General features: G+C 35.0%; 1 protein-coding gene across 1 annotated transcript in view; it reads left to right on the forward strand.

Moving 5' to 3' along the window:
- The first annotated feature begins 10561 nt into the window (after positions 1-10561).
- The window catches only part of LOC144375102 (uncharacterized), a 32998-nt gene continuing 28901 nt past the window's right edge, over positions 10562-14658 (forward strand). The window contains exon 1 of the mRNA XM_078038660.1: positions 10562-10797. Coding sequence (XP_077894786.1) covers positions 10790-10797 — 8 coding nt within the window. The 5' untranslated portion in view covers positions 10562-10789. The remainder of the gene's footprint in view (positions 10798-14658) is intronic.

Raw genomic sequence — 14658 nt, forward strand, 5'->3', positions numbered from 1 at the left:
CCAGGCAGTTCACTTTCAGGAAATGTTTTTAGCTGCCTTGGGTCACAGGAGGTGCTAGTAGACAGAGGAAAGTAAGAAAGATTGTAACAGTGTGCTGGGCTTAAATATAAAAATTAACCTGGTAGAGATAGTCCAGCCATTTTGCATTCAAGACCCTTTATGTAGCATGGAAATAAAGTGGCCCAACATACATAGACCTACCTGCCCCTCATCTCATATTGTAGAAAGGAAAGGAGGTTAGCACCTGCCCCTTAGCAACCAGTGGACACCAAGTCATGTATTGATACTTGTAGACAGAGCATGGCTTACACCAGAACAACACCAACTGTAAAATATTAGAGAAGCTACTATTTTGCAATAGCCATGGTGGCATGTGTAGGAGCCACAGTGGTTAACAACAAAATGTGTGTCTGCTCTCCTAGAATTCATTTTCCAGCAAGAACTTGAGAAGAAAAATTCCTCCAGGAATAATCTTATGCAAAATCTTATTTTCAGCTTCTACAGACAGAATGACATCATAATATCTCTTCTGACATAGTTTGTGAGGTTATATCATTATCATCTTTTCCCCATGCACTGAGTGACAAGAAAGCCACTGCCAACATTACTCATCCTTCCTACTGAATTTGTTCCCCAAATAGCTAATGCTGGCCTAATTTCTCTCCAAGTCTCCCAAGCCCTTTGGTCCACCTAGATGTTGCTTAATTTGGGGCACCTCATCCCCATTCTTCAAGTTTCTGACTGGATATCAGAAAGCTCAGGCCCTACAGTGTTTTCCACTTGAGGTTACATTAAATAGTTTTGACATTTGAGTATATTTTATCTAAATTTGACCATAAATCACTTTTTTATTTCTCTTGGTTGCTTAAAATATTAAGTTTGTCTGAAGTTTTCTTTTGTAACAATGCTTCTTTCCCTAAATGCAACTTGAATCTGTACTGCCAGCTTCCCACAGCTGTATATCACAAATCTGGCTGCATACTTCAAACACCTGGTGAATATTATAGAGTAGTGGCTTTTTGGCTACCATAGACTAATTCAGAACTGCCTGGGGTGAAGAGGACCCAAGGGTTTCTCAATGATCCCCAGAGGATCTAATATGCAACAGGTTTCAGGACCACCTCACGAAGACGGATGCAATAAGGGAAGAGTGATGGCTACCAGAAATGCTGCGTGCAGACCAGCCTTGCACTGCAAAAGTGGGCCAGAAAGAGCCTGCAAAGTCGCCCAGAGCCTGAGTTTTTAGAAAAAAAAAATGTTAGTTTACTTTGATAGTGATTTGTTTTGGGCAAAGATTTCATAGAAATGCAAGCATAAGAAATCTTTAAATTATATAAGAGGAAAGCAAAGCTTTCCTCTGTGATCTCGGACAGTGTCCTCACACATTAAAAGCTACAGAATGTATAAGGAGGAAATGAAAAAAGAGGAAAATTGACCCCCTTCTTCTCCCCCATTTTTCACAAGTCAGAAGAGGATCAGATATTTTCACCTGGAGAGAAGAGATTTCTAATATAGCACAAATGGTTTCCTCTCCATTCGGTATTTTATAGATGGAATGATCTCATCTGTTATAGCCTGGTATGCAAGTGTTATCTCAACACCCAATTGCATAACTCTCAGTGAAAACCAACAGATGCAAACCAGGTTGTAAATGACTCAGACTATTTTTCATCTAATGTAATCAAGAATGTGGTAGAAATTCCAAATATTCCATTGACATTTGGATAGGTTCAGGATTTAGATACCATGTATCTTGTGTAAGAGAAGGCACTAATTGCTGACATGAATGTATGAAAATTGTATATCGTTAACTCTATCGACTTTTGCATAATATTGAGACAAGAGTTCAGGCACACAGAATAGTGCATTTTCCCTCAGAGGTATACACATATCTAGTGACAAATATATATAGGCTGAGTCAGGAGGATCACAAGATTAAATACAGCATCAGCAACTTTGAACCCCCCAGTGACTTAGGAATATCTTGTCTCAAACAAAATAAGTAAATAAATACATAGAGTTAGGGGATGGGTTGTTGCTCAGAGGTAAAACATCCCTGACCACAAAGAGGAGGAGGAGCAAGCAGCAGGAGGACAGTTGTGGGCCAGCCGACGGACAGTGGGTGCTGAGGCTGGTGGTGGAGGTTGCCCCGAGTTCCCCAGAACACACTGGTTTCTCCCCCAGGCCCCAAAATGTGCATATTGGGGATAGTGCTGGTTAGCATGCCAGTAGCCCACTTCCCTCTGTGGCAGTCCTGCTCCCAGGAAACCCCTAGACACCACTGCCTGGCTGCTAGGAAGGTTGGCACTACCCATCCCCACCCTACCAGGGGGCTCAAGTAGTGGGAGGAGTCATGCCCTAGCGCAGGGGGGTGGCACCCGGTGGGGATGAGTGTCCTGACAGCGACTACAGGGACCCTCATGTTGTCCTCTCTCCCCCATTTTCCTCCCTGTTCCCGTCTGCGGGAACCTCCCCACCCCAGGGTTCCACTGGCTCCTTTGGAATGAGAGGACAATAGTGACTAGAAGAGGGTTCCTTGCTGTGCTTTGCTTTCCAAAGACCTGAATATGGACTAGAAGCCCAGCTTGCCTTGCCCCACCCTGCCTTGATTTCACTTCCCATGGGCTGTAGGAAGGAAGCCTCCCTGGCCTCCCCTTCCTTTCCAGGTCCATTTTGGTTTTATAAATTGTTTAAAGGAAACTAATGTTGAATTTTGGGAATTAAAGTTCTTATTCCAGCAGTCAAAAACAATATCATACCATATTTTCTTATATTTGAATACTCATGTAATTTCTTCTCCTTTCAGCTTGTTTTCCTTTTTCTTCTGTTGAGTGCTTTGCTTCTTGTTTAAGCATTCTTCTATGTCAACTAACTTATAAAATATATATTATATTATTATCCATTAATTCTAATGTACCATAGTCTCTTCAGAATTATCTTGGCCATAGTGATATTTTTTTGTGTGTATGTATATATGTGTGTGTGTGTGTGTATATATATATATATATATATATATATATATATATATATATATATACACTGAAGATTGACAATGAGGCTTTCTTTCAAGGCATAGCTAAATCTCATAATTGGGAGATTTATTTTTTTTTCTAGTTTGATTATATGTTTCAATTATAAGATGATGTTCGTATACTGTATTTGTAACACAATTATTTTTTGTTGGGAGGGGGCACTAGAGATTTAACCTAGGGGTATTTTACAGCTGAACTGAACCTCTAATCCTACTTTTTAATTATTTCTACTTTGAGATAGGGTCTCACTAATTTGCTGATATTCTTACTAAGTTGATGAGACTAGCTTTGAACTTCTGATCCTCCTGCTTTATATATATATCAGAGAAACCACGTAGACCAAGCTAGTTAATAATAAATTCATAAAGAAAGATAAATTTAACTAAAAGACCCAGTGAATATTTCTTTGTTGAAGCTATATAAGTTGATTTTTATTTTGTTCATATGTATGTGTAACTAAAGACCCCAGGAAGAATAAATATTTAAAGAAGAATGTTTCTTGGTAGATACAAATCAGAGTGTTTAGGATATTTTATATTGTGCAAATATACAAATTTGTCATATAAAAAACCTGAATTCAAGAACAGGGATAAAAAAAAAATTAACAATACTGTCATTTTGTATTCTGAGTTTTTGAAAATTTTACATAAAGTCATCAGAAAAATATGGTATGATACATATTGAGATATATTTACAAAGCAGTAAAAGAGGTATTTAAGGTGGCTTTAAAATGATTTGTTGCATTAGCAGGAAATTAGATGTAGCGCAAGGATCAGAAAACCAGTTTCTGTAGGACAATCCAACACGTGGATACATTTGTAAATACAATATTTTTTTTGGCTTTTTTGTTTTATTTTATTGCTGCTAGACACCAACCTAAGGGATTTTCATGTGCATTCATGTTAGGCAATCACCTTACAACTACTCTAGTAATAACTTGATTTGGAATGTGTCCACACCCATTTATTTATTGTCTATAACATATTTCATACTATAACCACAGAAATTCATTGGACTCCAATTTCTAATATGAATAAAGCTATTGTCCTATAAATTCATTCTTTATTCATGTCTCATTATAATTTTAAGATATTGAGAAATTTTTTAACAATATCTCAGATTTTCCAAGTGAACATTTTGACATTAATAATAAAGTATTTTTCATCTTTTGTAGTACATATTTTACTTATCTCCTTTCCTTTCTTAAATATATCTATTTCTTGTTTAAGTAGTTTTTGAATAGTGAATTTTTATTTACTTGCATTTAAATATAAACAACAACAGCTGACTTGCCTCAGGTTCAAGATTTTAATGAAAAAAAATAAGTGTTGTGCCATCTAAAATGGTGCTGTCTACTACTTTACAGAAATGGTGCTTATTTGTTTCCACTTTCACTGTTCTTTTAATTCAAAATACTTACCAATATGTTCTTTCATCTGCATTTCTTTTTAAACTATTGATTAGACATATTCTCTGAGAAGATGTCTTTAACTTCCAGATTTATGTCTCTAGAATGTATTTTTTGTTTTTTTAAAAGATTCTCTTTACAGATGTCCTAATTAGATGTTTTCACTTGCATTAATTTGTGCTATTTTTGTGCCATTTTTGAGGTTTTAATATTCATGTATTTCCAAATTAATAAAATGAAACACCAAGACTTCTGTTAGGTTCTCATAGTCAAGAAAATTTGTAAATGCCTTAAAAATCTAATGATCTGGTCTTGAAAGATGACTAGAAATCAGCTCTTAACCTATGTAGTATTATTGCCTTTTTAATGATAGCTGATAGTCCCCTTTCAAATATGATCATTCATTCATTCATGTTTGTCACTCACTGAGTTTTTTTTTATCTGCATAAAATTTATTTCAAATTTTAGTCCTTTTTGGTTCTCAAATGCAGTGCTATTAATCATCTGCTGTATTCTTTTCTGTGTTTTTATTAAATATATTTATTTTTATTTATAGGTGAAACCAATATCTTTATTTTATGTGGCATTGAGGATCAAACCTAGTGCTTCATACATACTAGGCGAGTGCTCTATCTCTGAGGCAAAACCCAGCCCAGTCTTGTGATTTTTATTAATTTATTTTTTGTATAGGAGGTTTATTTCCACCAAATAAACTTCCCCGTCTTTTTAATATTTTAATTTGACAAAGAATCTCATTAAGTTGCTTAAGGCCTTTTTAAATTGCTGCAACTGGCCCTTATTTTGTAATCCTTTCATTCAGTCTTCCAAGTCAAATCACTGGGACAATATGCATGTATCAATTTTCCTGGCTTTTTTGTTAGCCAATATATCTTTACTGGACTATGGTTGTTATTTTTACTCATTACTAATATTAAATTTTTATTTGCCTTTCCTATTCCCTTTATTTAAGATTGAGAAACTGGGCATAGAGGCTCATGCCTGTAATCAGACCACAACCTCAACAACAATAACAATTTTTCCTGGGAAAGGAATTCTTCCTTAATACTGTAACATAGAAATCCTGCCTAAGTTTCCAGTTTGGCAGAGGTATGATCACATTTTGATTTGTGAGTTGTGACCAGTGGTTTTACTACATGGTTAGAAACTCAGAAAGAGCACATTTAGAAATCTGGGAATAAATAATTATAGGGAAGATGCACATGGATGCATATTTCTGAATGGGTAAAAATGAGAATATTTGTAAGAAAAAATAACTGTATACTTTTGTTTCAAGTCACAAACATTTGGGATTTTTTTTTAAATATTATTTTGCAGCTGCATGCCATTACCACTCCTCATTCTCTGACTCTTCTGAAGTTTGAACATTTTTGCCCAGTGATCTCTTCTCTTTGGTAAGAGTAATGATGAAGATCATGGCAATTATGAAATGATATTGGTATCCCTTCTTTCAGGAAATTTTGACTTTGCTTCATCCCCTTTATGCAGTAATCTTACATTGAAAGCACAATTTAAAACAAAAAGTTAAAAATTTTAAAAAAAGTGAAAAAGACATTTTCTTTCCTAGTTAAGAAATTTTAAAAGTTTACTCAAGTCTCATTATTTATATGAACTTTAAATGTATTAGATAAAAAAGAAAGAAATTTGCATAAAGATTATATTAATAGTATGCAAAGATAGAAGATACACAAACAATATTGCTGAAAATGTGGAACAAGAAAGTTGCAAAATATTTTACATTAAACAGAAGAAAAATTTTAATTTTGTAAGAAAAAGTTCTAAGAAGATAGTAATATAATCATTTTTAATGTCAACAAGCATGTTATTTGAAGATTTATTTGATGCTAATATGTAATTTTATTTTCTTAAACCCTGAGAAGTTAATAGTTTTCTAATTCCTTAAAAAAATCAGAATAATGCAGTAAAATTGCAAAAAGAAAATTGATAACATGAACCATTATGTCTTTTTTTATTAAAAAATGTATAGGACTACATTGATAAGCAAATTCTATAATTTAAAATTTCTAGAAGATATGTGATTTTAAGTGTATAAATACATATTTCCCACATAGGAAAACAACCACTTTAGAGTTCTCTAAAACTCACAGTAAAATCAGAAATATATTTCAGAATATAAACATTTTCCAATCACAAATTTCAAAGGTAGGTTAACATTATATACTTTTTTAATATTTATTTTTTAGTTGTAGTTGAACACAATACCTTTATTGTATTTATTTATTTTTATGTGGTGCTGAGGATCAAACCCACTGCCTCGAACGTGATAGGTGAGCACTTTATCACTGAGCCACAACCCCAGCCCTACATTATATATTTTTATTTCAATATAATACAATACCTAAATTGCAAATATTACCTTGAGTATTGTCTTGTCTGCTTCATCATTGTCTAATACATGCATTTCTTCTATCATTTACATGTCTTATTTTTAAATTTATCTGGCATTTATAATATCTATATAAAACATATAGTTTTATTTTATTTTATTTTATTTGCTACATGTGATGGTAGGAATTGAACATGGGTTTCTTAGCTTGGTAAATGCTCTACCACCTAAGCCACATCCCTCAAGTTTACTCTGGATAGACATGCTTTTGTTTTATGATTGAAGCTATTACCAACAATTAGCTGGGGATATACTAATCCTAGTGTTAAATATTATTGAAATATAAAAAAAATGCAGCTAAATGGAAATTGATTATTTCAGAATTCTGTATTCATAAAGTTTAAATTTGTTAATGCATGTATCTTAACATGTTAAAAATATGTTCCATATAAACTTACTACAAAATTTCTCTAGGAGACCTGTTATTGCTTAGCAAAAGGCTTTGGAGTAGAATTCAGTGGTAACACTAAAAAAGTCAGGATCAGGGTAAGTGCTAAGCACTTACTTTTGAGCATGTGAACCTAAACTAGCAGCAATTACCAGTTCTCAAATGGCAACTGGCCTTGTGTAGCTCTTGGAAAGTTCAGGTTAAAACTAACTATGCCATTCAGTCACACATTATTTATAGATTTGGCAAAAGTACTTTTGCCCCACATCTACATATTTCTGAAAGTTTGGACATTGTCTTAGTTTACCTTAAATTCATAAATTCTTCGATAGTTGTGAGGCAAATAGAGTATAACTAAAAGATTTGTTTGAGAAAATCGACTCATTTAATTGAATAGTGAGACATTTCTAAAAAAAAATTAATTATTTTTCAAAATTAATTTTGATTTCATCCATTTTCTTTCAGAGTTTTTTATACATTATTTTAATCTGAAAAATCAGCTGAAATTCTTATTTGTTTACTTCTAAACAAATGAACAGTCATTATCTTTCTAGCTGCTTTTAAAATTCTGTCCTTTTTCTGCAGGTTAGGACTTTAAAAGAAAAAAAACCTTATATATGTATATATATATGCATATATATATATATATGCATATATATATATATATGCATATATATACACACATATATATGCATATATATATATATGCATATATATATACATATATATACATATATATGTATATATGTATATATATATGCATATATATATATATATGCATATATATGTATATATATATGCATATATATATATATATATATATATATATATAGAGAGAGAGAGAGAGAGAGAGAGAGAGAGTTGTAGATGGACACAATATCTTTATTTATTTATTTTTATGTTGTGCTGAGGATTGTACCCAGTTCCTCATATGTGGGAGGCAATCACTCTATCACTGAGTTACAGCCTCATCCCCTAGGTAAGGCATTTTCATAATAATGTTCCTTGGAATGGTTTTGTTGTAATTTTATATATTTGGAGTCCTGAATGCCTTCTGCATTTTATTTTCCACTTAATTATTAAGATTTGGTAATTTTTCTCTAAATGTATTATTTAAAATAATTGTGCATTCCTTTAATATGTACCTCAGAGTCCCTATAAATTTTAGATGTGGCATTTTAATACTACCCATATTTCTTGAAAATTGTGTTCATGTTCTCTTATCAGTTTTTTTCCATGATCAAGTTTCTTTGCCAAGATTATATTGCCTTTGTTCCCTCAACATCTGTCTTTCAAATGATCCAGTCTATTGGTAATGCTTTCTATTGAATTTTTAATTTGGTTTCTTGATTCTTCCATGTCAAGAATTTCCAATTGATTCTTCTTCAAAATTTCTATCTCCTTTTTGATGTGATATTTTACTTCTTGTATTTTCTCTCTGATTTCACTCCTTACACCATCTTTTACCTCTTCAATCATCTTATCTATGAACTTTTTAAATTCCTTCTTTGGCATTGCCTGCAGTGCAGTGTCAGTGGAGTCTATTGTTGAATAGACTCCACTATTTTGTTTTGGATGTTTTCTTGTCTTGTTTTCTCATATTGTTTATGTGTCTACCCATCTGTTCAAATGGGTCTGAAGCAGTGTGGCTTCTACTCTACAAACTTTTAGTTATCCTGTAGGTTTCCAGTGCCTCACAGATTAGGGGGAGTCAAATAACTGCAAAAACCTATGCATATAACATATAGGATTAAATTAAGTGCTTAGTTCCTATTATAACATCTACAATGTTGATTGACACCATAAACAGAAATGGTGGGGTCCGCAATTTTTTTCAGTAAAGATAGTAGTTAATTCGTGAATTATGTTCATCATAAACTCAAACAATTGGTATTACCTATGACTTCCAGTGTTTTAACTGCTTGTATAGAATTAATGGTGGGGTCTGACATTTTAAAAACTAACCAGTGGTAAGAAAAGTTAAAGATAGATTTAATTAAAAGGAAAGAACAAGAGATAAGGGTAGACAAAGTTTTGCAATTCCAAAAGTTGAATAGGGCTGATGCAGTGGCAACATAGGATGTGTTTTTTATGAGGAGGAACAGAAGGAATACAAATAAAAATAAATAAAGGAAGAGTGAAAAAGAAAACAATGAGTTTGGCTTCTGTTGGTTTATCTTCTATTTATTTATATATTTTTAAATTGGTGTCAATATCCACATATTATAAAGACTAATTGGCCTTTGGTTGATTGGGTCTAGTATGCTGATTTTATGCCCTTTGGGTTTATACTGAAAAGTGGGATAACTTGGTCAACTAGTGGTTACATTACAAGTTTTCTGAGGAATCTCCATACTACTTTCAGTATTGGTTTTCTGAGGAATCTCCATAGTGCTTTCAGTTTGCAGTTCCACCAGCAATGTATGAGTGAACGTTTTCCTTACATCCTTGCCAACATATGTTGTTACTTGTATTCTTGATAAGTGCCATTCTGACTGGAATGAGATTTAATTTGCATTTCTCTAATTGGTAGTGATGCTGAACATTCATTTCATATATTTGTTAGCTCTTTGTATTTCTTTTGTGATGTGCCTATTCAGTTCCTTTGCCCATTTGGTGTTTGGAATACTTGTTTGTACAGTGTGAAGTTTTATGATTTCTTTATATATTCTGGAGATGAATTCTAAACCTGATATGCAGGTGTCAAAGATTTTCTCCCATTTAGGTTCTCTTCGTATTTTTTATTGTTTCCTTTGCTGTGAAGAAGATTTCTAAATGGAAAACTCATGCAACTCTTGAAGCAATTCAATGATAAATGATGCATGGAAACCAAAAATATAACTTACTATGTATCATGCTCATTTTTAAGAGTCATAAGGCCTCCAAGAGATAAAGGCAGTGATAATCTTATTTAAAATCATGAATACAGGTTCACAAAATGTATGCCCTTTAACCAAATCCCAGTTTCAGTAGGTCATAGAGTAGACAGTAACCTAGTTCTGCACTGTTAGTTTTGTTTGCTGTGAGCCAGGCTGCAGTAACAGGCCCAAGAATCTAATGAATTCAGAATAGGGATAATAAGAAATTCTTATTGAAACCTGTAGGCCCAGATTATATGATGGTTTAACATTATGTCCTATTTACCAGTGTTAGGTGTCTGACAATTTAACTATTGTTTAGCATTTATTGCAGATTTTTCTAGCCACAGATGTTTGGGGTGGCTGAGGTAGTGGGAGAGACTGTGCTTTTGATCATATAAAATAACAAATGGGTTCATTCAAAAGATGATACATGTTCCTGAAGAGTGTAAGAACAATCAGTGAAAGAAGCTCAAGTGTGAGAAGTAAGCCTGTAATCTCATTACAACTGATACACTTATATAAATGTATTAACACAAACTGCCATTTGTTTTACCTGCTCCCCCCCCCACCTTGTATTTCCATTTTGACTTCAGAGAGAATAAAGAATTAAAGAAGAAAATGAATAAACAGATGCAGGAATAGATAAGAGAAGCAAAATGCAAAGACCAGAAGCTTATGGAACAGTAAGTAAAAAGGAACTTCTCTACCCTACCTTATATCTGGGAATGATTATATTCTGCTTCAGAGTAACAGGTTTATAACAAGACAGGGCTCCTTTGTGAATTTCTCCTCTGATTAACTTTCCTAATGATTACCTTTGTAAGGAATTTAATAGTAAACTCTTAATTATGGGGTAGTTCAAAAAAATTGAGGCCATTCAGTGCATTTGGATAAAAATATAAGAGCTTGGGAGATGGTTGAAGCACCACTATCTGTGTTGTTGAGCATCCTTCATTCAGAGCATTTGGTGAAAACAGAGCTTGAGTCCTGGGAGGCACCTGACCTTTGTCCAATAGCAGGCAAATAGTACCCTCCTAGGAGTAATAAGAATCTTGGGAGTTCATTTTGAAGTGCAAGGTTCCAGATTAGTTGGTGTAATGATCTGTTGCTTTAGGGAGAAGATAAATATTTTCTGCACCTGCACCCTGGAAGTGGTGTATCAAGAAGTATGTGGGCTCAGGATTGTTTACACTTTGTAAAGGGTATGTGAACATTTTGTGAGCTGTTGAGAACATATGGATGCCAATACCATGCCTTGTTGTACTTTTGATCATGAGCAACCTGCAGAGATGCTACAGGGTGTAAGCACTCTATAATCAGTGTTTTTTCACAAACCACTCTGTGTATAAAATGATTACTCTGAAAATAGAAAAGAATCATTTGATGAAACATGAGCCAATAGACATGATGTAAAAGGGAGTTTTAAAATGTTTTTTTTTTTACTTGTAGTTAGATGCAACATCTTTATTCTATTTATTTATTTATTATTTATTTATTATGTGGTGCAGAAGATTGAACTCAGGGCCTTGCACATGCTGGGAAAGTGCTCTAGGCAAGTGCTCTGTCACTGAGTCACAACCTCATCCCCCAAAAAGGAGTTTTTCTGTCATCATAAGTGATAGAAAAGACTGGCAGCCTCCAGGTGTTGCCAGGCCCAGGTCCAGGGGCCTCATCACTGGAAAACCAGTTGTCAGAAGATGTGAATTAGTGGAAAAGAAATCAGGTTTACTGAGGGTCCAACACACTGGAAGAGGGAGGGAGCTGTCATCCTTATTGTGCTCTTGGGGATCTCAGGGACACAAAATGTTTTTATAGGGAGAGAAAGATGGGATTGTGAGGCAACAGCAGGGAAGGTTTCTCTAAGCAGGACTTTTGTCATCCAGGGTATCTTCTTTTCTCCCTTTCTGAATGAGCCATCACAGTGGAGCTTGACTTTCTGGGGCTAGTACCTGTACTTTCTTTAAACAGACATATTTCTTTTTGCATGTTAAGTGTCACAGAAATTTACTTGTTTTGTGTTGATACATAATGAAAGACTAAGAAGAGGCATGACACATTCTGATTTGATCTGATCATCACCAGATTTTCTGGGTTTTGTAAATCTGAAGATACATTATAAAGCAGTTCACATCTTAATCAGCTACAGCTTTTCTCCAGAAGTTAGAAACCTGGGTAGAAGAGAGGGTGTGATTCTGTGGGGGTGCACGAGGAAGGAAGCTGAAGTGACTACCGAGGACAGCTCCCAGTGGAGACATCCTTCCCACTGTTTTCTTCGTTTTTGACTAATGAATCCAGAGGCACTTTACTATACAACTGTACTTATATATGTTTACTTTTTAAAATTTTTTTCGTGCCAGAATCTCAGAATCCCACCCTTTCCTGTGTATCTATCACCCTGTTTCAAAAGTTATCTCTAGAGTACTATATATGAAGGGTAATTCTTGAGCAGGACAGCATATGATGAAATAGACAATATAGATTAAAAGAGCTTCAATTTAAAAAAAATCAGAAAAGCTTTCGAATTTTTCTAAAAATGAACCTTTTTTTAGTATGTACTTTATTATAGATAGAAGAGGTACAAAGTAAATGACAAGAACAGCTCATGGAAAAATATGAGGAGATCTGTTAGCAGTTCTTGGATAGGGAGCCCAAGGTAAATACAAATGACATTTAATCTCAATTCAATAAGAATTAAAAACTTCCTGCTTCATGTAAGCAGGATTGCATTCCCCAGAGACTGGACTGTGGTGCCTGGAGTCCTCAGTACATTCCTGAATGACATCACTGCCAGCCCAACCATGTCCTGGAAGGGCACCCATCAGCAGGTAGGGAAGGCTGCAGTATGACTAGGGGAATGGGGAGGCATTTTAGTCCCTGTCAGGAGAGGCTCCAGGGGACCAGCACAGTGTTGCTGAGGAAGGTTGGGGTGAAAAGATGACAGGGGAGGGAAGTGTCTTGGAGCCTGGTGCAGGGGTTCTGTGCAAGGCAGAGGAGGTGGAGTCTGGGAGTTTGTTAGGGGCAGCAGACTCACAGAGGTGATAGCATGCCAAGCTTGGGAACTGGGTAGAGGTGGGTGTGGGATTTAGGGCCTGGGCATGGGGACTGGAGTGGACAGGGGAAGCACATTTGAACTGGAATAGAGGAGAGATTTCTTTTATTAATAAGTGTCCTGAAGTTTTTTCATTTGAAGTCAAGTTTCAGAACTTGAGCTGCCAGTGGAAATGTTTCCTCTGAAGAAGAACTTGCAAGGTTTTAGTATGGTCTGTAGATCAGGTGAATTGTTCTCAGGAGTGGTTATTTTCTTTTTCACTGGTCATTCACCCCAGCTCAATGGAATGGTAGTGATCCACTCTTTTGTATGCTAAAGATTTCCATGTCATGCACAACTTAATGTTACTGGAAACATTTTGTGTAATTCTTCCTTGATTTTTCTTTTATTTGGTGTTTCCCAATAAGCAGAGTAGCTGTCCAGTGGTATTTGTCAGCATGGTCCCTGGTGTCTATACAAACATTTAGAAAGACCACGGGAGATACTTTTTGAAGTGCATGATGAGATGACTTTGAGTTCAAATAGAATTCACAAGTGTGTAATTAAGTGTTCAAAAGTATTTTAAAGATTTATTATAGCACCACTACTTTGAACCTGAGGGGGACCGTGACATTCTCAAATGAGAAGGAAAAAGGATTCTGCAGTATGATTGATCCTTCAAGGTATTTCTGAACAGAAAAGCATTGAGTTGAGAAAAATTCAGTTATATATTGAGATTTGTGTGTATCTTACCTAGATGGCAGAATCTGGAATTGTTATAGTTTAGCCTTTGTTTGTTACTACTGTAATAGTGGCGAGGACATTGTCGTGACTTTTCTTATCTTTCTTGCTTCCAATTTTCTTCTGTATGTAAACTTAAAAAAATGTGTGTGAGTGAAGTTCTTATTTTTTCACATTCTGTTGTAAATGATGTTTATATTTTCACCACTAAAAATCAGATGTGCCATATTCGTGGTAGTTAAATATTAACACAAGTTATTTTAGCTTATTCTGTTCACACTCAGCTTTGATAAATGTATCCCTGTTAGGAAAACATTGTGATTGGTATTAGAAGTGTTTGAAAATAGAGGCACCATTGCCTATGACCCTTGGCCTGTTAGTTTTCAGGTCTTGCATGCTGAGTAGTAGAAGGTTTTTGAGCCTCAGGTCAGTGACTTGTTTCTAGTGAAGAGTATTTCTTGATAATTTTGCACTCTAATTTCTTTTCTGTGTATGATAGGTTATGTTGATGGGAGGGGACACCAAGTAGAATGGGGAGGATGGTGCTCCAATGCCAAGGAAATGATACCTAGAAACACCAGGTTCCACACTCAGACAAAGGGTGATCTGCAGGTACTTGAGTTTCTGACACTGGCCATGAATCAGTGGATGGGAGACGCTTGGAGGCCCTTCTGCAAGGAGGCACTGGTTTGAATTTGACTAGCAAGGCTGTATGGGCTCTGGTTCAACCTTCACTTGGCAGACACTATCACCAATGCCTGCAGATGGAAGAGAA

Source organism: Ictidomys tridecemlineatus, chromosome 2, assembly GCF_052094955.1.
Source record: "Ictidomys tridecemlineatus isolate mIctTri1 chromosome 2, mIctTri1.hap1, whole genome shotgun sequence".
NCBI classification, from domain to species: domain Eukaryota; kingdom Metazoa; phylum Chordata; class Mammalia; order Rodentia; family Sciuridae; genus Ictidomys; species Ictidomys tridecemlineatus.